Source organism: Triplophysa dalaica, chromosome 11, assembly GCF_015846415.1.
Source record: "Triplophysa dalaica isolate WHDGS20190420 chromosome 11, ASM1584641v1, whole genome shotgun sequence".
NCBI lineage: Eukaryota > Metazoa > Chordata > Actinopteri > Cypriniformes > Nemacheilidae > Triplophysa > Triplophysa dalaica.
Genome location: NC_079552.1, coordinates 12,871,688 through 12,898,298, shown reverse-complemented (window position 1 = coordinate 12,898,298; position 26,611 = coordinate 12,871,688). Strand labels below are relative to the sequence as shown.

General features: G+C 37.0%; 3 protein-coding genes across 9 annotated transcripts in view; 1 reads left to right on the top strand and 2 right to left on the bottom strand.

Moving 5' to 3' along the window:
* Positions 1–7,162, top strand: part of atrnl1a (attractin-like 1a) — a 201,415-nt gene extending 194,253 nt beyond the window's left edge. For both annotated transcript variants that reach the window (XM_056760413.1, XM_056760415.1), the window contains one exon: positions 5,276–7,162. In XM_056760413.1, coding sequence (XP_056616391.1) covers positions 5,276–5,400 — 125 coding nt within the window. In that variant the 3' untranslated portion in view covers positions 5,401–7,162. The remainder of the gene's footprint in view (positions 1–5,275) is intronic.
* Positions 7,163–13,152: 5,990 nt separating this feature from the next.
* On the bottom strand, positions 13,153–14,170 carry apcs (amyloid P component, serum). Its single transcript, XM_056761103.1, has 2 exons — positions 14,012–14,170; positions 13,153–13,925 (listed from the first exon to the last, which is right to left on the bottom strand). The coding sequence occupies exons 1-2, from the start codon at positions 14,067–14,069 to the stop codon at positions 13,255–13,257; spliced, it is 729 nt and encodes a 242-aa protein (XP_056617081.1). The 5' UTR covers positions 14,070–14,170; the 3' UTR covers positions 13,153–13,254.
* Positions 14,171–14,872: 702 nt separating this feature from the next.
* Positions 14,873–26,611, bottom strand: part of gfra1a (gdnf family receptor alpha 1a) — a 62,219-nt gene continuing 50,480 nt past the window's right edge. For all 6 annotated transcript variants that reach the window (XM_056760271.1, XM_056760268.1, XM_056760269.1 and 3 more), the window contains 5 exons: positions 25,309–25,418; positions 24,305–24,439; positions 20,476–20,672; positions 17,664–17,708; positions 14,873–16,938 (listed from right to left, as the gene is read on the bottom strand). In XM_056760271.1, coding sequence (XP_056616249.1) covers positions 16,795–16,938; positions 17,664–17,708; positions 20,476–20,672; positions 24,305–24,439; positions 25,309–25,418 — 631 coding nt within the window. In that variant the 3' untranslated portion in view covers positions 14,873–16,794. The remainder of the gene's footprint in view (positions 16,939–17,663; positions 17,709–20,475; positions 20,673–24,304; positions 24,440–25,308; positions 25,419–26,611) is intronic.

The window sequence follows — 26,611 nt, the reverse complement described above, 5'->3', positions numbered from 1 at the left end:
ACGTGTACTTACAAAACCGAAGTAACAGCTCATTGTAACGTTGAATTTCTTGCCTTATCGTTTCCAGTTACTTCTTGTAACACTTCATATAACTGAACCTCCAAGAACATTTACACACTCACACATGCAGAGAGAGCTGAGTGTTCCAGGTGTCACACTGAGAGTCAGGTGAATACAGCAGAGCAGAACATCTGTTTGTAAGATAACAGATTCTCCTGCCTGTAGATTCACAGCTCTCAGACAGCAGAGATCAGCAGAGCGCTGCACAACACAAGCCCGTTTCCATCTCGCTCATCTGCTTGTTTACATGAAGAGTTGCTGCAGCGTTGAGCGGGATACAGGTAGCAGTAATTGGCGCTTAAAGAAGTCATTCCGCTCCCTTCACAACTCATTTTTACAGCTAACGCTTCCGTGTCAAACATAGATCTGCGGTGTAAGTAGACCACATTAGAGAACAATAATAAATGAATTATGTACAGACACGCGGTCATCGTCTTTCAATAAAACCCGACAGGGTGATCAGGACTCTGGTGTGAAACTCCCTGAAGATTTTTTTACTACCCACCAAATAATGAATGTAAATGAAACATTGATTTGCGCTAAAATATTTGATCATATGAGTAGAAAGAGACAGTAAAGAGTTGATGGTCATTGGCAAAGAGTCTAAAACATTGAATTCTAGTATTATAGGGTCCTTCTAACATCACTGCGCCAATCTGTTTTTTCTGCGTTTACGAGAAAGCCTCCGGTGTCTTCGTGTTACTTGCTTACCCTTTTAAAATGTCCATTTAGTGCATTTAAAGCATGGTCAGCACCTTGGGGAGCATGCACAGGGTGTGAATGAGAGTGCAGTCTTTTGATAGTTTTATAAGTGAACAACAAAGCCAAATTGATTTTATTGTGACCTGCTTTATCTGCGGCTACAATCTGCTGTGGCAAATTGACTTATTTATAACCCTTTTAAGCAAATGCATTTTGGAGGACTTTAAACATATTCTTCCACGTGCAAGCCTAATGCTTATCATAAACCAATTCAAATGTTGAAAATAATATTAGAGGCGGTCTTGGCTCCTGTACAGCATACTGCATTACTTACATTCCTGTCAGTTTGAGATTATTCTTCAACTTGAAACATTCATCCACAGGTAATGAGTCTCAGTGTTTGCACCATCAGTCCTATATTGCATTGCTAATAAATGAGTTTGTAACACAAACTCGAAATCACCACCTCGTAAAATAGTTACGTTCTCCCCTTGAGATCAGGTTTAGGGGTGGAATCAACTCCACGTTAAAATTTAGTTTTCCTTTTGAGATCACAATGCAAAACATCGATTTATTTATGTATTGACCCAAGAAGGATCTTTAACATCCTTTATGCAGTTAAATCGAAGCTTGTTTATGCATCTCTAAAATGATGGAAAAGCTTTTCAGAAAGTGGTTTTGTGCAGTAAACTGTATAACAGCATCTGCAGACTATTACCAATCTACATTAAATTTATGATTGTACGTGTATTGTAATAATATTTTGTATTATTTTGTATCTTCATACATAACCCCTTTATAAACAGGAGTGTACTGTGTAATTATCCTGCTTGTTTAGTCACTAAACATGTTTAGTCATTAAATATTGTAAAGAGTGGCAGGGCAGGTGTTTACCTGGTCACATTTCAGTGCTCCAAAATTTCTCTGAAGGTCAGGTGCCATACAGGTATATCTATTTTTACTTTGTGTTGTTTTCTCTCTCGCATTCATGCTTTTGTGCTGGGAGAAACAAATTTGACCTTATCATGTCAGGTAACTGAGCTGTGGTCAATGTGGTCAGTGAGACAGTGACAGTGACAGTGATAGCAGGACAAAGAAGAGGGAGGGCACTCTCCACCCTGAGGAGCACATTGATACCCAAACAGACGCATTCATTTTGAGATCAAGGCAGGTCTTTTGTAATTACATAAAACAGGGCTGAATTAGTTCTGTAAAACCCCCAGAGCTAAAAGGGCTTAGTCACATGTTATGTATTTTATTTATAGCCACTGGGCCTTTTATGGGATATCACAGTGGACAGCAGTTTTGTTAAAGCCCTTTTGAAACAGTTGTTTTACAAGTTACAAGGTACTAGTAATTTGAAGTAATTGGATAGCAGTAAAACGACTTTCTTAAAAAGAGAACTATAAAAAAACGTTCCGCTTCACCAAAGTGAGAAAAAGGTTCTGGAGAATATACAATAGAAAGAAATGTTTTTGTAATAATCTTGCAAATTGTCCTTCAGTTGAATCACAGGTGCTGGTTATAGAACCTGTAATCTGTTAACTGACACATGAAAACGCATGTTGGAACTAAAATGGCGGTAACTCATGAATTCTATGGAATACAGACTCCTTTGAAAAAAAGAAAAGTAGAAAAAAAAATACCACACAAACACTTTTTTCTTTGAGAAAAAAATACAGGTCGCAAAAGGATAACAAAATATCTAAGCACACTCTTTATAATAAGATTTTATTCTTCTCCCTACATAAATTATTTCAATAAACACTTAAGAAATCTGTATTCTACAGTCTTGGACCTTTCCAATGATATATAGTTTGTCATGATTCGATTAGAAATTGGATGTACAATATTGACGAAAACTTAGGTGTCCCGTATACGGAACGGGTGACAGTTAACAGGCTACATGAGTCGCTTTCAGTTCACTTTACTGAATCATACATCATTTAATGATACAAGATTGGTAAAACAAACAATGGTTCACTCATTCGTGAACCGTTTACATTAAAGATCTCATCTCCCATTGACTCCCATTTATTTTCCCTTCTATGGCAGTAAATGGGTTTGGTTACTGACATTCTTCCAAATATCTTCCGTTGAATTCATCAGAATAAAGAAATGAATACAGGTTTGAAACAACAACAATGTGAGGGATAGTAAACGATGACAGAATTTAAACTGTCCCTTTAAAAACCTGAAGGACAGCAGCATTTAACTATAAAATCAGTGATGTTGCAACTTGAAGGAACTGAAAAGCTTCACTATTATATAACAGCTCAAGTTGTGAGCCCATATGTTAAGCACTCTACCACACATCCGACAGCTTAATCAAACTGTGAACTGATGATTATATGAAACATAGTTCAGTAATATTCCCATGCAGTTTTTAATGTTGTTCTGTATGACCTTGGAATAATGCAATCAGTTGTGGATGTACTCTCTTGATTAAAAAATCATAATTTTTATTGAATATTGTAGAACCTATCTGTGAAATTCATGTTTTTTTTTATTTATGTGCCCTCGTAATCTTTAATCAAAGACCTTAAAAAAGCCCCAAAGTGTGCTATGACACTACCTGTGCTGTCAGATGTAAATGACACTCTGAGTGTTTATAATCCCTGATACATTTTTGGACTTAATCACAGGAGTAACATTGAGGTAAATGATGCTGTTGACCCCCGGCACCAGATCCCATGTCCCGACAATGATGAACAAGTCATTATGACTCAAGGAAAGATTGTATTACATAGACAATCAGGTTAAGTGTGCACTCCCTCTCAGAGTAACCTTGGCATCACACTGAGGCTGGAGTGGAGGCGATTGCTTGCAGAGAGCACATCAGTCTGAGGAGTGACCTTGGTGTGGCATAATGACACTTTGTGAGGAGCAGGTGGTGTGGAGAGGACCCGCCGCAGACAGCTGCTCCATGAAATCCTGCTTGGACATTCTTCTGCTTATCTCTGGAACACATCTTTTGCGCATCAGTCACGGTGGGATAAGAAGGACATTTAAGTTTTACTCGGACAAGACAAAGGCAATTTCCAATAACCCAGAAGCCTTAAAGCGTTCATTTTCAGTGTTTTGTGCCTTAGGTCAACAGTGCCTTTCTGATTCCCTTTAATGGAGTTGTCAGATTCGCACATCCTGTCTGAAAGTGCAGAATTCATCGGGTTAATCATGCAGGCGGCTCACCTGCCAAAGCATCACAATAATGAGTTGGATTTTTCCATTAGCGGAGAGCACTTTAGCATTCTCCTCATGTGTAGCTGATTTGATTCGGCCTCGCAATTAACTTAGTCGAGACGGACATCTCTCTTCCACACAAAATGTTTTTGCTCTTGAGAAGTTGTTGACTTTTGTGCTGTAAATAAACGCTCGGTTTGCGTTGCAAATAAATGACTTAATGGCGTCGATGAAGGGATCCTACAATTGATTTTTGGAGAAGGTTGCGAGAATTTACACCTGACTTGATGAACAATCATTTTTCTGTTTGTGGAAAAATCGTTTACATTTAGCATTAAAAAGCCACCTGTACCTGGATATTGTCCACATATATTAAAAAGACGAGTGTGAGCGCATTTCAGCATGTCCTGGTCAAGAGGTAGTCAAAGACTAAGTCACACTTAAAACCCATCCCCTCTTTCCCGGACTGTTAGAGGAAATTTTGTCACTTGAATAAGGCGCTTTCCTGCTGACGGGCCAGAACGCATTTACAAATAACAAATAATTTCAGTGGTAGAATAACTCGAATTCTATTCTATTCCCGTTGCTACCTGAGCAGCCTCAGGTATCCTGCATTGCCGGTTACATCAGTTTAGTAAACAAAGTCACGTGCATCGCGCTGCCCACGGGGAAGAGATTATTGTGAATATAAATGACAGGCACTATCATCGGGTCTTCGTCGCTTTTAAAGCCAATTTGAATCTGCATATTTTCACTTAATATTAATAATATGTTTCTAATTAATACTGAATGTAAAAAACATATTTACAATTATGTTTGAAGCATATTTTTTGTTTGTTTTTGCATGAGTAGGGTGCATGGGGGTTATGCATATACTGTACCCAAAATGTCATTATTATTATGTCTTATTATGAGCTTTGAATGTTGTGAATTGATGTTGATTTCAAAACACTTTGTTGGCATGACAAAAAATATTATGAAAATGAATTAAAAGGAAGTTGTGATAATGATATCAATGTAAATCGCTAGAGCAGTCTGTCTACAAATAACTATTATAAAAAGAGCAATCTACAAGACATTAAACATTTCAGAGACTGTACAGACACAACCTGAATGTGATGATCGAAGCGGTTCTGAAAAAAGAATTGTTCTGCATCAGCTGTATGATTATATTTATATGCCTCTTGCATTCACTCTTTATGTACTAAACTCCAAACCTTTTGAGCTTTCTTGGCAGGTCTCAATATTTTCATTTTAGAGTTCACCACCTCACCTATACTGCTGAGTCTTGTTCTTTGAAGCTCATATCCTTCTCTACTTCCTCCCACAGGCATTACCATAGCCAGCGCTCTTGTTGATACCTCCCAGCAGAGGGCCGGGGACTTCAAAGACAAGGGCTCAGGTGTAAAGAGCCGCAAACAGCAGCACACGATGCACCAGGGAACCTGCGTTTGAACCGGCCCACCGAACTCACCTGAACGCCCAGGTGATTTTTCTCACCGTCCTCTTCACTTTCTCACGTTCTCTGCCAATGGAAGGAGATGGTGTCGGAGCTCTTGAAGTGGAAATTACAGCGGAGGGTGGAGACATGAGTAGTCTGTGTGCTGTTCCTCCTCAATTCATGCTCCATAGTGGAGCACGTGTTCCCTCAGTATTGCTTGAACCTCTGTTGAGGACACCTGCGTTTTTATCGCACCTGCTGGCTTTTTGTTTTCAACAGTTGAAAGGGAGGAAAGGGGCGTGTATAAACTCACCCAGATCTAAAACAGGGACAGTATGGAGGCCAGAATTATGTTTTGTGAGAATATTGATCAGTAAGGGCACTAATTAAAAACATCCTGACTTTTATGAGTTAATGACTTTTTGGTATGTTGTTACTATTTGCCAAGGACTGCATTAAGTGCATGTTTTTGTTGCTGTGGGTAAGTCAGAATTAAGTGTAAAAGTAACTTTTTGTAGGATTGAGACATTTTGTAACCTTGGAATTATAAGGGCTATCTGACATTTTTCCAAAATGTAGTATTTACAAAATCTTATTCCGTGACAATTTATTTACATTACGTGCTTTTTCTTTTTGTGTAAATTTTTTGACTTTTCTTAGAATGTATATAGAACCTTATAATTCCAAGTCGACAATTTGTTTATAACTTGATCTTATTTACTAGCGTCCCCAAATGGACCAAAAGGATTTCTTCAACAACCAATTTCTTCAATTTCTACATCTGCCATTGATCAGGAAAATCCAAAATCCCCAATCACTCACTACTGGCTAACCCTCAAACAAACCAAGCTATGTTTGTCTTATATGCAGTTGTCCTAAAGTGGAGATTGGAAAATATTCTGACGTTATAAAACTCACACATTGGATATGTAGCCACAAAGATGAGCATCGGAGCCTATTGGTTGTTTCTATGGAGCTGCATCTACCACAAAGTGATGCTGCACTTATTAATCTCATCACATGTTCTGCTCCAGCAGAGGTCCAACGGAAGTTTACTCTTATAACTTCAATTATCTTTCTGCTTCTCTTAGCAAATTCATTTATTTCAGATTCAAGTTGGAGTTTATAAAATTGTCAGAGTTAAATGTAAAGTGTTGGTTAACATGTTTATAAAGCCAAGGAACATTTGCCTGTATTTTATGCTGTTTTTATGTAACCTTATGCAAACTGTGTTAACAGTAAAATGGCTCAAAAGAGTCACATCTGTATTGTGTGAAGTTGTTTTCCTTTGTATTTTCAAGATTTCGTCACAACCAAAATCTGTGTTGTTGAAATCCTCTATTACACAGTACTTGGATTTTATTGTCCTGTCCCTTTATTTTGCCGTAAGTGTCTAATGTTTCTAACCATCTGTCCAGAGATTGACTGAACATTAAAGACTTTTCCCTTTCATCTTTTCCCATGTATAGACCAATAATATTGCGTTAGTATAAATCTAATGTATTTATTGCTTATTGGGATATTTGACTCGTATGCACTGCTAGAGTGTTACTGCATTGCTGAAACAGTATCATTATGTTGTCTCATGATGTCTCAAAGACATTGTTTTTATTTATTATTTGCATACTTGGGTCGCGACCTTATGTTTTATGTAAATTATCTACTTGTTAAGAAGCTTTTTAGTCTGACTGCATTATCAAAAAAATTACCCACACATAATCTATGAGCAGCCAAAAGAAGTTTCTTTATGTAAAAATAAACATTTTCATAAATCTGTATCTTGTAGTTCTTTTTGAAACCTTTCCTCAAAGATCTAAGAATGTTCTTCAGTGGCGTGTGAAGTGCGAGTTTGTATAAAGAGAGCTGGGTCTTTCTCTAAAAACAATATGATTTGCCAATTCAAAGTCTATTTAAGTGTTAGCAGAATCCAAAAGGGAATATTTTTAAAATATTTTCTGGCCAACACATGATGGTTTAATGCCCCAAACTGGTTTCTCTATTGATTTTCAATCAAAAAAGGAAGCACATATGTTTGTAATTAACTGCCATTGCCACAGGTGTTAAACACAACTGTATTTTACAATCATACATCAGCGCTTTAAATTACTTTTTCTGTTTGTTCACAGTACAAGTGCTCGCAGCCTTCTAAATGTTCTACTAACTGAAGCTCTTATTGGCACATTTGGCACTTTTGGCTCAAACCCCAATAAGTTTCACATCAAAGAAAATCTTCAATTGTACCACATTGCTGGCATTGCAACCATCTGCTGTTCTGTGTTATTTCAGTTACTGTACATACAAGTGACAAATGAGAAAAACTTGAAATAATTAAAAATAACCTCATAACTGTTTTTACGAGTTGGCTAATTCATATGAATTTATACGACCTTATTCAGGCATTTTAGTACAACATGTTTTTTATGCCAGTGATGGATAATATTAGAATCGTTAAAAAAGAAAAGTTCATGTTTTTACATGATTTTTTACAGTGTATGTTTTTATGGATGCATACGAAATAGTCTAGGGCTGTCAAACGATGAATCATGATTAATCACATCTTTTTATGTACGCAATTCATTTTTTATATATAAACACATGTACATATACATGTATATATATACAGTTGTGTTCAAAATTATTCAACCCCCACTGAAATTGATTGTTTTGGTCGGTTTGACATTGATTATGATCATTCAGTCATCCTGTTTACAATTAAATCAAAGAGGCACGTGTAGGTCAGACAAATATAACATAACATTTATAATGAAATAACCACAAATGTCTTTTCTGAGCTCACATCATTATCAGTTTTATTCAACCCTCAAGTGACATTCAATCTTAGTACTTAGTACAACATCCTTTTACAGTTATAACAGCTTTTAAACGTGAAGCATAGCTTGACACAAGTGTCTTGCAGCGATCTACGGGTATCTTCGCCCATTCATCATGGGCAAAAGCCTCCAGTTCAGTCACATTCTTAGGCTTGCGCACTGCAACTGCTTTCTTTAAGTCCCACCAGAGGTTCTCAATCGGATTTAAGTCTGGTGACTGCGATGGCCACTTCAAAATGTTCCAGCCTTTAATCTGCAACCATGCTCTAGTGGACTTGGAGGTATGCTTGGGATCATTGTCCTGTTGAAAGGTCCAACGTCTTCCAAGCCTCAGGTTTGTGACGGACTGCATCACATTGTCATCCAATATCTCCTGGTACTGAAGAGAATTCATGGTACCTTGCACACGCTGAAGCTTCCCAGTACCTGCAGAAGCAAAACAGCCCCAAAGCATGATTCACCCCCGCCATGCTTCACAGTAGGCAAGGTGTTCTTTTCTTCATAGGCCTTGTTCTTCCTCCTCCAAACATAGCGTTGATCCATGGGCCCAAACAGTTCTAATTTTGTTTCATCAGTCCACAGAACACTATCCCAAAACTTCTGTGGTTTGTCCACATGACTTTTGGCATACTGCAGTCGACTCTTCTTATTCTTTGGGGACAGCAAGGGGGTGCGCCTGGGAGTTCTGGCATGGAGGCCTTCATTACGCAGGGTGCGCCGTATTGTCTGAGCAGAAACTTCAGTACCCAAATCTGACAAATTTTTTCTCAGTTCCTCAGCAGTCACACGGGGACTTTTCTCCACTCTACGCTTCAGGTAGCGCACAGCAGTCAAAGTCAGCATCTTCTTTCTGCCACGACCAGGTAGCGTTTCAACAGTGCCCTTTGCCTTGAATTTGCGAATGATGCTTCCTATGGTGTCTCTTGGTATGTTTAACATCTTTGCAATCTTCTTATAGCCATTGCCCTTCCTGTGAAGAGTAATCACCTGTTCTCTTGTCTTCCTGGACCATTCTCTTGACCTCACCATGTTTGTAACCACACCAGTAAATGTCTAGAAGGAGCTGAGTATCACAGTCATTTTAAAGCCAGTCATTATACCTGGTGCTTATTAGGCTTTAATGCTGCTCCCGGATATCCACAGGTGTTTTCAATACCTGATTGAAAACACTTCATTGAACCTCTGTTCTTCAGAGTGGTAGTCTTTAAGGGGTTGAATAATTATGTCAATGAAGAATTCACAAAAGAAACATTTACTACTGTATTAGAAAACTAATTGATGTCATTTTAGTTGCATATGGTTCTTTAAGAAGTCCTTGTAGGAGTTCATTCTGAATACAATTACAAATGTACACTAAATTCCCTAAAACCATTTACAGCATTGGGGGTTGAATAATTTTGAACACAACTGTATATTTAGGAAATATTGACATGTATTTATTTATATTTACCAATAGTAATACATCTTTTCAAATATACATATGCATGTATGTGAATGTGTTTATAATTACAAAATGATATGCACAGTACACAGACATATCATGTAAACACAAACTTTTATTCTGGATGCGATTAATCGGGATTAATCATTTGATAGCTCCAGTAGGCACCTTATTTAATAATATCAAATTCCTGTTAGATCAGGCGGTTATACAATCACACTGAATATACTGTAACTCAAAAAGCCTTTATGTTTTTCACAAGATCATATTTGCAAAATCACATTGAGTTGTGAGTGACTCATTCTCTACTACTTGTCATGTTTTGTTGTGTCACATGACCACATGGCTCTTTATTATCATCACCACTTCTTCACCCGCTGCGTTTGAGCGCCTGTGGTCACGACTCATCCTCCGTACAGAACGATGTCTCAGCAGACATTAATCTTTACTCCATCATGCTCCACTTATGTCGTAATTGTTGTCGTCTGAGGGTAAATGATCAATCGTGGTGCAGTCGGACTACAAAGCCTGCAGTTGTTGTAGGGTCACATGTCTCCACATTGTGTGAAGAATGACTGTCCTGTTGATCCGAATGTTCACACTATTGTCTCCTTTCAGTGTCTCAGCCCACATCAGGAAGAACAAAGAAGGTAGTCACTGTTTTCCAGTTTAGAGTCACAAAACGGTATATTGGTAATGGGAAAGGATTTGTTGTGTCATTGATGGTGTCATCGGTCAAAGTCATCACGTTAAGTCCACAATGATCCATTTGGTTTTTTAGCAAAGAGACGAGTGTGCGGTGGGAAAGGGATGACAGCTATTTTGGATGATTATCACTCATCCTTATTGAAAATGAAACTGGAATAACAAGCTACTCTCCTATAACCATTCTGGCATTTAGTTAATTAGTCCTTATACCTGTGTGTATATACTGCCCACACATTGCTGCAAGGATGAAGAAAAAGTAAGCAAAAAAAAAAATTAGCTGTTGACTCACTTCCAGATGTGTATTACTGAACAGATCTCCTGAACAATCTGTTGCACAAATTGAATTTCCCTGAATTTCGTTTTCCATTATTTAAGGAGGCAGTGAACATATGTATCTTAAGGAGAGGACAAGATTTAGACGTTATGTGCTTTCTTTTACAACATCCTTTACCAAAACAGGATTCTAGTATCAATTCTCAGCACCGAGTTTAAAAACCTGCTACTCTGACACCTCAACGCACAAATATATCAAAGAAAATCAACATTCTCACATAAATATTGTCCCTCATATTTCCAGCAATAAACTTCGCCTGAAGACACTGATCAGACTTGCATGAGGTGGATGTTTATTATTGGAAGGTTGCGAGTGCGGTATGAATGTGGTGTTGAGGGCTGTTGTGTAAGATAGCTGTTATCCCCTGCTGATGTGTGTTAGGACCTCACATGCCCAGGGCACCTGAGACAAACCCCTGACTCCATACACCAATATGAGCCATACTGCCATATCTCAATACTAATTTCAGTTTTACTTTGGATTCTTATTACACTCCCTAAAGCTATGCATACTGAATGCCTTTGTAAATATTATAGGTTATGTGCATATCTGTGAGGGAGCATTTATTCGTTCAGTGGATGAGGTTAATTTAATTATGAAAATGTCATGAGTCTTCATAGGTGTGAGGAAAACCAATAAAATTCCTTTGCAACATGACATGTCTTTATGAAGGGTACAGTAAAAGACATATTTCTGTAATTAAAAATCAGAACTTTGTCAATGTTTACTCCCTCATGCTGTCAACAAATGTGACTTCATCAAATATGACTTCATCAAATTCAATTCAATTTCTTTATATAGGGCTTTTCACAATATGACTTCATCAAAGAATGTCTGAGCTGCTCTTTTGCATACAGCATAATGAAAGTGAATGCGGACCGGGTGGTGTAAAGCTTTATAAAGGATCTGTGTAATGCACAATAAAATTATCATTTGTCTGTGCTATATTCCAAATCACCTGAAGTCAGATGCTCACACAATCTGAAATGCTTGTTATTCACTGCTTGAGCCATGGTTTCATTGAGTTTCATAGCTTTTTGTTGCATCATTCTGCCATTATTTTTGAAATACATTACATTCACAAAAATTACAATCTTTATTTTATGAAAATGTGAGGTCAAATGGTTTTAGTGAAAGTTAGACATCAGAATAGCTCAGCATGTAATGTGCTGGTTGGTTTTATTTTTGAAAACTTTTCAGGTGCAAATGGGTTTTCTGTGAATCAAGCTTTTTATCATTTCATTGAACAGCTTTTAACGTTCTTGTGTAAAGTGGACTCCAGCATGTTTTTTCACTGTCATTATGTGCTTTATGTGTCAATATGTGTTGTATTGTTTGTGTCCAGATCTTTCTGTAGTCTTTTGAACACATGCAGATGCCATTTCACCATTTTTATATCACAGAACACAGTTTGTAAAGAAATACACAAGTTACCAACTGGGATACATTTTTACTTTAATTTTATTAAATAAAATAATGGTTAAAAAACACATAAATTATGGCTCTAGAAAACAAGCATTGGCTACAGTCAAGCTGTGAGAACTCTTTGTGTTCATTTTAACTGTTAAAATATACTAGCGAAAGTGTATAGTAAGTATAGTTCAAGTGTAACAGTAGTAAGTACACAATTTGTAAAAACTTTAAAAAATGTGTGTAATGCAAGTATACTACAAGCGGTTTTTCTAAAAAAAATATCCAGTGGATTAGTAAATATCACTAGAATAAAAAGCTACATTCATTAATAAAATCTTTTAAAATCATTTAAGTTATCTTTTTACTGGGACATGTAAAAAACGATAACAAATCGAACAGTTAATTTTACAAAAACTTACATCATGTTAAGTTAATTTAAAGAAAATAAATAAGTATTTATTATCAAATTATATTTTTAGTGACTTCTTGTATATTCTAACATTTGAGTTACACAGATTTATGTATTTTTTTACTTAAATTTATTCATTTAAAACAGTATATTTCATTGATTTCACAGCTTCAAAACTAAATTTTAAAAGTCATCACTGATAGTTTACTAGTACATGTTGCATGTTTTTTTGTCAATAACTGTGCACTTTGAAAAATACTCTTTTATAGAAATACACTTCTAGTGTGGTAGATTTTTACTAAAAGTTCTACATATAAGTAAACATAACTTCACACTTACTCTATTGTCACTATATTAATTGAACATGTAATTTTACAAGACAACATGTGAAATTGTGAAAATGTCTTCTTTTATTTTAGTTCAACCGAAGTGGCTTCTTTTTGTTGGGTAGCCCAATCTCTTGTTTAAATTGGAACCATTAAGTATAATGCCATAAACAAGATCTTTTTTTGTTAATATTTGTGTATATCAGTATTTCTGCAGTGTATTTGAACTTGATTTGACATATTTCACTATACTCATGCTGCTCCGGTCATAGAACTGTCAAAGTATAAAGTCAGTTCCAGTCTCTCTCTGCTCAATATTTATTATTCAGTTATTACTGAAACACATTACAAAGATCCTTTTACATGGAATTCACAAACATTTCTCACAATGCAACACAACAGCAGCCTAATTCTCCTCTTGATTGGTATAAAAGGTTACATGCTGCCTCGGTTCCACAGCAGCAGAACCTGCAACTGTGTGTTTGAGATTACGCCAGTTTATGAAATCACCCAGTTTAAATTTAATCTTTGCCTCCATGAAGTTTTTAATGAGACGAGGGGTTAACACTTCCTTATAGACATGTACGTCTGTCATGAAACCTGTAAAGGCAAGATCTTGCCTAAAGTCTTCATTTGCATATAATTTGTGACTCTGGCCAAGAACGATTTTGGTGTCACCTTTAAAACCGTTTTTAACAGCCACAGCCTTTTGTACGCTGGGCACTTCATCGACAAACACCTGAGCGACACCGCTGACAGAGTTCCAGGTTGCGCAAACTGAGTTCCATCGGTTAAGTTTGAACGGCAGCCCGTTAAATTCAGCGGTGGCACCGTGAACCTGCAGCTTGTACAGGTTGATGGGTGACCAGGATATGGTGAAGTCATTAGCGTCAGATGGTGTAGCCAGAGAAAACAGACTTTGGTTTTTGCTGGATTCATCAGTATAGAATCGCAGGCACACAGTGATTCCAGGGAAATCCATAGATTCATTTGCATGGAGCTGCACATAGTTTTTGGTGGAGTGCTCTGGGAATATGATGACCTTCTCCCTTAAACATTTTCTCACCGTTTTCAACTCTATAAATGAATAGACAGAAAATATAGAGAAAGAAAACTGTATGAGTTGTTTTTGTTAGTACTTATATTGTATTGTAAATACGTACCAGACCATGCAAGGCCACAGCAGAGACAGAAGAAAAGGCAAGATGCAAGTGTCTTCATGGTGCAGTTTCAGATGTGTCAGAACAAGTCAGAGGAGACTAAGCTCTTTTTAAAGTGAGCTGTCATGATGACACAACATGTCGATTCAGCAGTTTACTCATACGCAAACATACCATTGACCTTTCTGTAAACAGAGATAGAGTAAAATATCAACAAAAAGATAATCTGCTTGGTATACAGGTACATCTAGAAAAATTGGCTTCCATTACACCTGAGCAGTCCCACAGGCTAATTGCCTCCAAGCCACGCCACATTGATGCAATTCATACAAAAGGAGGCACATACAAATATTGAGTGCATAGAAATGAACTTACTTTTCAGAAGCCTGACATTTTGTGTTTATAATATCCTTTTTTTATTGAGTTTATGTAATATTAAAATTTTCTGAGACACTGAATTTTGGGGCTTCTTTATCTGTCATTTTTCATATATCAGCCATATTCATAAAAATTTCAAGAAATAAAGGCTTGAAATATTTCACCCTATGTGTAATGAATCTATATATTATATGGGTTTCACTTTCTGAAATGAGTGACAAAAATATGGACCTTTTCCATGATATTGCAATTTTTTGCCTGTATGTACTGAACTAAAGCATTCTGTAGCTACAGTATGAATATAGAGTGAAAGTTTAAACAAGCTCCACTATTTTTTTTTAAATGGTTAAAAGGTATATACTAAATAACTACATTATATAAAAAGACTACATCTGATTTATTTGAGGAGAAGGCATTATGTTTCTTATATAACCACCTGTAAAATAATCAAATATTTGCCACAAGAAAAGACAACAGACGATTACAGTGAGTCAACATTTTTAATCGTTTTCATAGAATACTTTTTACATTTTCACAAGCGAAGAAGAAATGTGTTTGTTTGTGAAGTCGTCTTGTGTTTTTCATTGAGAATAATAAATGCTCTGGCGCAATAAGATGTGAACGTAGACAAATATATATTTTTACAGTATGGTTTCTTACCTTCCCAGCTCAAGCACTTTCACAGCGATTGTATTTTACATCCTAAATCTCAATGCCATGAGCGAATACAGCAGAGCACTGTCTGTTCCACTGTGAAGGATGCTCGAGTGTAATCCATCACACACTGCGTCTAATAGCCTTTATTGCATTAATCACTCATGCTCGTTTTTTTATGTTTATACTTCTAAAGTTAACTGTACTGCTTACTAGCAGAGACATTACAATAAATAAACCCATAATGCAAAAGATACAAAAATAAGATCATTTTTCCATTTTGGCTTACCATAAAACAACAACATCATGTTATTAGGGAAATAAATGACTGTTGTACAACTCCTTCATTCGGGATACGACGGAACAGCAATAAGTCTTGAATGTGTGGTGTGTTTTCAGTCTAAATAAAAAATATATACCGTATAGTTACTGTGAAAAGCAAGAAAACCTCATTCGATATGATAATATAACCAGATCCCAGTTCAAATATAGCAGGCTCTATAAACATGTTTCTTTTCAAAGTGTATACAGTAAATGCTGTGTGTTTTTAAAGAAATGTCCCATAAATAACATGAAGTACAACAATAGATAAAGGATTTGTTCAAAATGCCACATGAACCAAAGCAGCATGTCATACTGTAGATTATTTTAATGTGCATTGCTGATTGGTTAAATGCACATGCCTTATATTTAAGGGTTAAGTATATCGTCTGGGTACCTTCTGAATTCTTCTTGGTTTAAATGTGATGCATCTAACAAATCACCGATGCTGTATAGACATACAATACAAAAAACTGGCTATATAATACATATGTGCACATTTCATTTGGGCTGAAGTGTGAGAATCCCTGTCCAAGCAACATCATGAAGGCAATATGAATATACACTCAATAGATCCCAATTGGTTTAGCTTAGTAATGTGTCATTTACAGACATTTATGTGTTACTGTAATGTAGTTTGACAAGTAAAACATTGTCTGATTACGTAAAAGTCCACTTAACAGTGCCATCGGGGTTATGAACCCCCATTTCTATTGACATATTCCACTGACGAACCCAAGACCTCTGTCCTGCCAAACCAAACAAACAAACAAACAAACAGGGATTCACATTCACACATACAAACACACAATGACAAACAGGCCCCTGCATGTACTTTCCAGCTAACATCCTGTAGGTCTTCATCCAGACTGGATGATCAGTAAACATCTCTCTTTTTACTTTCATTGAATATTTGGGTCATAAAAATGATTTTTTTTATATCTTTGACCGACAAATGGGTCAATAACACCACAGTCAATAGTCAATAGTGACAATCTACTAAAATGGCAGCAAATAAACCCCCCAGAAAACAAGACAGCTTATGATAATAATGATCACATCACAAATATGACGTTCTGCAATATATTTCTTGCGCTCTGCTTGCAATGGATGGAGCACATTTTTAAAGTGAAGTACACACGTATGCATACACAGATAAGATCTGTTTCTACGGCTGAGACATGAGTCCTTATGGGTTCTGACGCCTTGCATTGACGCTCAACATTTCGGGGAGACGGAAATGTACACCAAGATCACTTTGTTTTGTTGCACCCACACATCAACAAAAGCTCTAAAAAACAAGAACCAATAAAAACAGCTAGAGAAACAGAGGAACAGAGTAAGAGAGAGATTACAGAGTACAACAGATTGACCAGGAACAGCGACCAACTTTATACAAATTGTGACTGTCCGTGTTTTATGTTCTTAGTTGGCTACAACATTTCTGCCGTGAGAATGCAGAGCAAAGAGGTAACCGGCAGAAGCAGCAGAGAGCTCAGGCCTGATGGAGACGTCTGCAGGATGGCCGAGTTTCTGGAGATGGTGTTGGAGGAGCTGGGATCATCGATCTGAGGGTCCTTGGAGAAACATAACAGTGAACAGACGAGAGAGAGAGAGAGAGAGAGAGAGAGAGAGAGGGATGATGATTTGCGTTTATTTTTCACAGCTAAGAAGACAGTTAGATGAGTCAGAGAGCTCAACTACTTGATTCTTCTCCAAACTGACACATTTGTGGAGAGAGGGTTTTATTGCGATTTACCTTGAACTTAAAGCTTCTCAAACCGAGACATTTAAGAACAGTAATGCTTTTGTAGAGCTGTAACACGTTTCACCTTGCACTCATTACAATTACTACATTTACATTTTCAATTCAAATCCATAAAAAAATGCCATTCTGAGAGCTACGTCTCATGTCTTCAGATGTCTGATAGATGAAAAAGCTCTTTGATTGTGAAGTGAAATGGACCAGCTGAAAAGACCTTCTCATTTCCGTCCTCGTCGCTGTTTGGACTCGACGTGGCAACACTAAATGTCATTCTAGCATATAATGCTGCTTTTATTATGTACAATGACATTTAGTGAACTTTAAAAGGCAGAAGATAAGCAACAGTCGCATTTCAGCGTTGCCCAACGGAAAGATCATGTGCATACTGGCCTTCTGGGGCCGGGTCAAAGGTCAACAAAGACTTTTCAAGGAGGTAAAAGCTCCGGCCTTATTTGTATATTTAGTTAGCTTTAGGATTCATTCATTCAATAGCCTTTTTCTTAATGTGATTTTTTGTTAATTACAAAGCATACTTACCACACAAAGCACATCTATTGTGTTGTTAGTCTTCAGTTTTTGAGCCTAGAAAAAAGAAAGAAGAAAAGATCTTTAAATCACCCGAGAACACACTCATAATGCAGGTAAACATTAAAGGTCCAGTGTGTAATTTTTTGGAGGATCTGTATTGACCGAAATGCAAATTTAATATTCACAACTATGTGTTCACAGGTGTATCAAGACCTTACATGATGAAGCGTTGTAGTTCTATTACCTTAGAATGAGCTACTTCTATCTACATACGCAGCGGGTCCTCTTAAATCGAATTTATCATGTTGATTTTACAGTAGCCGTAAACGGACAAACTGCTCTACAGAGTGAGTTTCGTAAATACGTTATCTCCTTTGGCAAAGAAGCAAAACGTGACGAGATCTTAGCTCTGTGACAGCCTCCGTTGTGCTCCGCAAGGGAGGGGTGGAGTGAGCGGTTGGATGCAATTCGCAACCTGACCACTAGTTGGCACTAAAATGTAATACACCGGACCTTTAATGTAAATCACCACAACCCATTCCAAACAGAATTTTATGGGAGTAGAATGCAATGATTTAAATCACATTTTTATGCCAGAATGCTGTTGAACAGAACAATTTTATAGACGTCAATTGAATTATATATTAAAAGTGTTCTTTATAATTCAGTTAACAAGATTAAAATGTAATGCAGCAGTCAGATGCAGTGTCAAACAGGAAAGCATTATAGAAAAGTAAATATGCATGATTTATTATATTAATCATATAAATACTATTTACAACAGGTACAGGCTAAAGCAAGATTCTCATTATGATCCTAATTATGTTTCTCCTAAAAAACGGTTTTGGCGTTTTAAAATGCAACCCGCCAGCATCATACAATGTTGTATGTATGGCATAATTCCTTTTGTAAAGATATGTGTTTCTTACAAAACGAGTAATAGTGAAATAAGAGGCCTGGTGACAGTATAATAAATGGATTTCTGTGTGTGCTGTCAGTTTGGTGGCCTACTGCAGTTGGGCAGCTTAAATCTAAACCAAAGCCCAGCGTGATAAAGCAATGCCTTGGCCAGCACAGAACACCATAAACAACCGAATCTATGGATCTGAGTTTTAATATCAGTGATGAATTTCTCCCTAGTGGTCCCACCGCCCTCGCTCTCTAAACATTTCCAAAACTGAAGGAATAAGCCGATGGAACACAAGACTAATGCTCAGAAGCAGCTGGATAATTTTTCTCTGTACACATCAATTGCTGTTTTAATTACGCTGAAACAAGAAAATAGCTCTTAAAGTGCAAGAAATGGCATTAACCTTAAAATGAAAAAAAGCCGGGAATAAAATTCACCTTTAATGAAAGTGGCCAGGACTTGACAGTACACTAAGCAGAGAGATTCTCATGTTTAATATCTATATTTAGATAGTTCAAACCAAGCCTGCAGATCTCTTGTGTAAAGGTAATGCAAAGCATCCAGTTATATAGCAAAACCCCCCAATACTTTCATTATGACACACAAAGTCTCATCTGGCTCCTACTATTACAGTACTGCTGGCACTAAGAGTGACTTTTGAAAGAGAATGGCGTGACATATGCAACAGACAAGCCCGTCAATATGTGTCTGTATGATGGAATAGTCTCGCTAGCTTTCCTGGAGGTCAATCTGTGTGCTGCGATCACTTGCAAGCAAAGAAGAAAGACTGACAGATATATCCCACGAGTCTCTCTGTTCGCTCTCTGCCTCTTTTCTTCTCCTCATTTTCACATTAGCAGCTGCTCCCTCTCAGTGGACAACATTTAGCAGAGAGTCTAATACAGGAACATGTAAACTCATTAACTTTTACTCTCCTGACAAAGCCAACGGTGTCTGTGGAGTGTGAGAGTGTGCATGTGTGCACGGTCTAAAAAGAACAAATCTGATTAAAAATGTTACAGTGGCAAAAAAAAAAAAAACACTGTAATCTGTACTACAGTCTTAATAAAAAGGGTGCTTGATGATGCCATAGCAGAACCTTTTTTGTCCAAATGGTTCCATAAAGAACCTTCAGCATATGTTTTAATAAAGAACCTTTAACATTCTGTATCACAAAAGGTTCTTGGTGTCGAGAAAAGTTCTTGAGATTATGAAAAGGTAAGAAAGACATGGTTCTTTGAGGAACCACAAATGGTTCTTCTATGGCATCGCTGTGAAGAACCTTTAAAGCACCATTTTTTTTTTAAGAGGACAAATATTGTGTTCACAAATCAGGTTGGGCGAGTTCTCATGCGTATAAGTTGTTAATTTAATGTTATAAGCACCCCATAATACAGTATGTTAAACATATGTTATATGTTGATATATTTGAGATATTACATGATGTAAGTAATAATATTTATTAATTGTGATTTATGTAGGCCAATTGTTTAACTGTTTTTGTTTCACCTCTTATATTTTTGTCTGTTTAATAAATGTACTGTTAAATTTAGACGTTTCAACTAGTCTCATTTATCCCAAATTTCTCCAAAGAGGTCATTGGTAAATCAACTTAGCCCTTTTTATAGGCAACAAATGTGCTAATTTGTTCAAAATCAGACTTTAAGGTGCATGTGCTTACAAAGGAAAAAAAACATAGAAATAAATCTCTGAAGCAAAGCCACAAAACAATACTAAAAAGATAACTTGCCCTGATCTCCCCTTTTATGTAAAGGCACGGTTTTCAAGATGACCTTTTTCAAGTTTATTATTGTCTCTATACAACCCCAAACCCACACAAACTGGAGTCACACACGCACTAAAAACCCACACAATACAAATATAGAATCTGTCTTAAATGGTTAAACTGACCTGGAGACTACCACAGAAGTGGTAGAGGGAGTTATCACCAGGGTTGATGTGTGTCGCCGGCTCTATAGCATTGGGTGATCTGTCTCGATCTCGGGCCCTCTGGGACGGTGTTGTCATAGAGGTGGTTGTTTGTACCGGAGGCATTGGCTGCCAAACGCTTACATCTGTCCCATTGCCAAAGGCCTGGATCGCATTACCTACAGCACACAGAACAGATCATTTCTACCTAATACTCAGAGACTCAATAGAATACAATACAATTAAAATACAAAATATGCTGTGTTTTGAATACATTAAGTGTTTAAATGCACAACAATTCATGGACGTAACTGAAATTCGATGTTAAATAAATGATTTGAATGTGTGTAAATGCAGGTGGTCAAAATTTGAATCGCTGTCACACGTCAGCTTGTGTAAATATTTTATAAACCAAGGAATCATTCGACGCACACTTAAAGACCAGCCGTGTGTTAATATGATACGGGTGACTGCAAGGACCGATATCAGTGACTATTAAACATACCGTATCAGCAAAAGGTAATAGATAATGGGTTGTTTGATTTTGCAGGTCAACGTCTGTGTTTGCGTCTCTATGTGATATACTGGAAATGACAATCAAACTCTGCTTGCCCCTCATTCAAACCATTCCCAGAACTGACGCCTCATATTGACCTCCACAAACTCCATCCTCCCAGGAGTAAACAAAGCCTACGTCATTATACACCATGTTGTAAATGTAAAAAAGTGTGGTACAATACATGTTCTTTTTTTGTGTGTGTGAAGAGAATCTACTGTGCGTCTGCAGTTACATTGTCATTCTTTATCAGATATGTCTCAGCTCTTTTACAGAGGTCAGTCCTCTTTAAATCATTCTTCTAGGGATGTTTACGGTCTTGATGTGACCTTCAGTAATATCTGAATGTAACATCCCAGTGTGTCTTCTATATTAAACTGCTTCTCTATAGTAACTTAAGGCTGTTTGGCTTGTTTTTTGTAGTGTCTGATTCACTCCCTCTTACTTCCCTTGTGATTTTCCACAAAGCAGGTTATAGTTATACCCTTCTAATTTTATCATTCTACAAGTGAAACTGTTAAACAAACACTTGAACGATGAACGTTGTGTGCTATTTTTAGACCCTCTCTCCAGGAAATACTGGAAAAGACCCACATGGCTCGGTGTGCTTTGATCATTATTGTAAGTTCTCTGAGGCCTGACACATTTTCTTCCCACAGATGATTCGTGTAGTTCCCCGCATGTACATGTCTTGCGATGAATCATGTTCTCAGAATCCACACTTCAGTGCCGCGGAGGATGTCTAGAGACCTTCATATTGACAAGGTTTCAGATTTAAAAAGAAAAGAAACTGAGATTTCATCTCCTGTTTGCTGTAATATGGTGTTTATGATGAAATATAAACAAGCTTTTTGATGAAAAGTATATAGCACTTGCATTTAGGTTTGAAGCAACACACATCTATAATTTTACCTAAATATAAACAATATTTTTAGGAGAGTTTAAGGGAGTTTACATATAGCCTCAGAAAGAGACCATTGCAAATGTTCATTTAATCTGCATTTCTAGATTGTGGTCATTCCAGTTCAGTGTCTGTTGAATTTCAACAAAATCAAACCTCAGGAGTGACAAAGTCATCCAACAGCAATGTGAAACACTGACACAAGAAAACTTTTCCTAAATAACTATACAATTATTACTGTTGTATTGCTTTAACGTGAACATGAACTTGTTTTCTTTGCAGTATTTTAGGTCTAAAAAAAAAATACAGAACATCATTTCTTCAGTATTCATTTTCTGCAAATAAATGCGAATAGAAACTATGGAGAAATAATGTAAGTTGTTCACAGAATAAAACAAAAATCATCATTTAACCTGAACACGTACCTAAAATTCAGAAAAACTTAAAATAATTTAGAATTGGTCTCTTAATTTTCTTACGTTTAAGTCCAACATCTACACACATCTAGATAATGATACTGTGTTCTTATTACTAGGCCAATGCTGGACTACAGTTTGAGTACTGGCACCAAACTCAAGACGCAACGGTATAGAGGTGAACCTTTGATGAAAGTTAAAAAAAAAATGAAAATTTTAAATACGTTTAGATGAACTTTCTTTGCTATTAAATATCATCTCTTCCACACAACTATGCTTCTGTAATCACGCTCTGTTCAACATGGATCCACTACGAGGACGATGTGTTCCAAGGGCAGTCTGACGCATAGCGCTTAGAGGCTTTTGTGCAGGGTGTGAAGGCCAAAGCGCTTCGTCATAGCCTCCAAAACACCCAGATACTGACGGCGCTGTGAACAAACCCCCAGAACTGTCAGGATGCCTTAACACTGAAATCCCCTAATGAGACACGAGAGAATGAGGAAGAAAGAAAGAAAGAACGATAGGACAATATAGAAGCAGTTTAACCCAGTTTAACCTCCTGAAGGGTCTCCTTCAACATCCTATCGAAGCCCTCGCACAAATCTTAAAAATAGTAAATTGTCAGACCACTCACAGATACGGCCTATGCACCTTATTACAGCAGTGCTTGCCTAGAAGTCTGTGAAACTAAGTTTTACTGCACCCAAACATGTATATGACTTTTTCTTATGTGAAATACAAAAAGGAGATACTTTGAGAAATGTCTCAGTGTTTTGTGTCCATACAATGGAAGTCAATGGGCACAAATGTTTTTGGGTTACCAGCAATCTTTAAAATATCTTCTTTTGTGTTCTACATAAAAAAATAAAGTCATACAGGTTCGAAATGACATGAGGACGAATAAAGGATGGAAGGATTTTCATTTTCAGCACGATGTTTTGGAGACCCTTGACAGTGTAAGACCCAGGGGCACTGGCCCCGCTGACTCGAACCATAATCCAGTTAAGTGCATGAGGGGACATGGGATTCACCGCAGGTGTGAGTCCACAGGATAGAAAAGATTAAGATATATGACTAAATCAGTTCTGATGCTACATTTTAAACGCTTTCTTTTCAACTACAATAATCTGCCTCCAGACTGCCTCTAGCTCATTCCAAACGATCGATTTCTGCACTTTCAGGGCTTTCAAAGTCCACCCCGAAAACTCACACATCACTGTTATTACCTTGTTGTCTGTTTTCAGGACATTCTCTGAGATGACTGTAACAAAAAAAAAATTCACAGTGTGGGGAAGTGTACTGAGCGAGAGACATACGGGTGAAAGGCTAAAAGACAGAAGTGTACATAATAGGAAGATGGGAGAGGCTTTTTGGAAAACATGGATTGACAGCTAAAAGCTTTAGAAACAACTTGCTGGAGTATGAAGAGATGGACAAAACAAACTACATCAGGAAACAAGACTCATGGGCAGATAGAAAGTTGGTGTTAGATAAAAGGACAGCGGCAAACTGAGGGAAAAAAAGAAAAAGCTAACTGAAGATATAAAGTTTGACTGATGGACTGCTCACATGATTATACAGAATCTATATTTCTATGATTACTAGATCTGGTTGACATTTTTTATATTCATGATATTTTTTCAATGTGATATTAGAGTAGTTTTGCAACTTGCAAGAATTAACACAATACGGCATACATCAATTGTATAAAAATATAGTCAAACACGGTTCATAAAAACATATTGTACAGAACTTTCACATATTTTAACATACGTTCAAAAACCATTAAATTACAGAAAAGAAAAAAAACGTAGTTTTACAGTACATATTTTTGGCGCCCCAGATTTTTTTGCATTGAAGGTGAAAATCTCTTGATCACCAGTCCTAGAGATATAACAACATGTGCAGTAATGGAAGTAAGAAAGAGCGGTAACATACGCAGGCAGGCGTTGTCAGTGAAGAACTCTGTGAATCGGTCGCATTCCTCTTTGCTGTTTCCACTGCTGCTGCAGTCACAGAATGGAGACACGCTGATTTTAGGGGAACGCAGATAATTCGGGGTCATCACTGTACCTGAAAATTAAAAAAAGACATGCTTGTAGAAAATCTAATTTGCATTGAAGAATACTCCATAACTTGTCACAATAGATGAGGGGTTATCACACTCTCACTAAGCTCTTATAAAAATATTTTTTTAGAAACAGGCTGCTTTATAAAAATGGCTCTGTCAGGCATTGACGGTGTTAGTCTAGAGAAACACAATCCCCCGCTGACAGAACAACAACAGCAGCTAATCGCAGATTAATAGCTGCACCGCTGTATTCCTCAGTGACCAGCTGCTGTTTCTGTGTACTGCACACATCACTGTACGAAGACATAGCAAGCAAAAGAAGATATTTTACAGAATAGTACTGTTATTTCTTCAGATTTTTCACATATAATGTAAAAATACTGTAATTTTACTGTTTAATTAACATAGTTTAAAATATGTCAAATTACAGGAAAAGACTGTAAATTTACAAGAAAAAAACGAAAAACATTGAATTCTACAGAAAAACGGTTATTATACAGAATATTTCTGGTGCCCCAGCTGCCATAAAAGTGATAAAGCTGATTGATATTCCAAAAGCATTTTCCCATTTACGTTTTTTTTAATTAACACAATTCTCAGAGTTCTATGCAATAACACTGTACACTGAGTTGAGTCAACACCTCATAATACCAACACTGATTTTAGCAAAGAATATGACATGCCACTCTTGTTTTGAAACACTGCAAATGACAATTTAATGAAGCAAACAGTGATAAAATATAAACTATTCAGATATTAATAAAAGAAGAGTTCATTTGCAAAAGCTCGAAACTTAAAAAAATATTTAGCTTCACAAATTTGTGACATCTTTGTATAAATCCGTACCTTCCAAATTACAGGACAGACTTACCAACGAGACCGGAGTATGACAGCAAGCAGTCAGCATAGTTCTCCTTCAGACAACCAGACATAGACCTTGGTTCTGGCTGACAGTTGGTGAAAAAATCAGCCAGACGAGACCTAAAATAGCACAAATACACACTATATTATGCCATTTCTCACCTTTTCCTGACATCTACTCTGCACAACCAGCACCACTAGAATCAAACATTTTTAAATATGAAAACATGATGTTGCAAAATCTGTATTTAAAGGAAAATTGAACACAGTTTCTGGCTGTTAATAGAGCTGGAATATTCATAGCAGTCTACTGCAGCATTAAGAACAGATAAAGAAAGTGTAAATTAATGTGATGTGCCATTTCTCCAGACACATGGTGTGGGATTAGTTTGGAATCTGTACGCAAATACACTGAAGCCTTAAGGTTCAACACACAGCTAACAGCGTGTCTTCACCAGACGACACGATAAGTGATAAGGATCTCTTCCATGTTAATCCTCGTTTTTGTTCTGTTAACAAGCTGCGATGGAAGACTACAAATTTCCACAAATTTTCCTCCAAGGTTAGCCAAAATATGTAATGCTCTGTTACAAATGTGCATGTTCTCTTTGAAGGGTGATACAAGCCTGTCTGTTAGAACTGAAGTTATGCTCCTAAAGGTGCTAAACACTGCCATAACACTGTATGGCTCCAGGAACACCCAAATAAATGAAGAACCTTTCTGTTTCACAAAAGGTTTGTGATTGTCATGATCCATGTCTGTGTTTCCCCTTCATGTTATGGATTTATGTTACTCCCTGTTTCCTGTTCCTGTTGTAGTTCTTTTGTTCATTGGTTCTGTGTCGTGAGCTGTTTCAGATGTATCTTGTAACCTCTCGTTACCCTGTGTATTTAACCCCTTGTGTTTCCTTTGTCTGGTGTCTGTCGTTCTTTAACGAATGTGTAAAAGTAACAGACCAGACAAAGGAAACACAATGGCTTAAAGTCACCATGAAATCAAACAGGAAACGTGTTTTAATCACAGTGTTGCAGTGATTCTTGTAAAGGATTTATCTGAGCACACCACTTTTTTTTCAAAATTCATTTGCACTTGTAATCTTTAATCAAAAACAGTAAGCTCCTCTCCGCGTCTAAACAACAACTCTTCACCACATAACAACATAAAAAGAGGTAGGACTATACTCGCTGTCCAATGGCCAGGTATTTTTAGCCCTCCCCTCCAGGGCCAACTTAAAACAAACCAATCAAAAAGGAGAGGCAAAATAAAGCCTTGGCCTACATTTTCCTAATTTCAGAAGCCATTTCACTCGGAT

Excerpts from the sequence above, each read along its gene's own strand:
- apcs (XM_056761103.1), bottom strand. The coding sequence starts at position 14,069 with ATGAAGACACTTGCATCTTGCCTTTTCTTCTGTCTCTGCTGTGGCCTT. Across the intron at positions 13,926-14,011 it reads CTGTGGCCTTGCATGGTCTG|AGTTGAAAACGGTGAGAAAA; the intron begins GTACGTATTTAC and ends ATTCATTTATAG.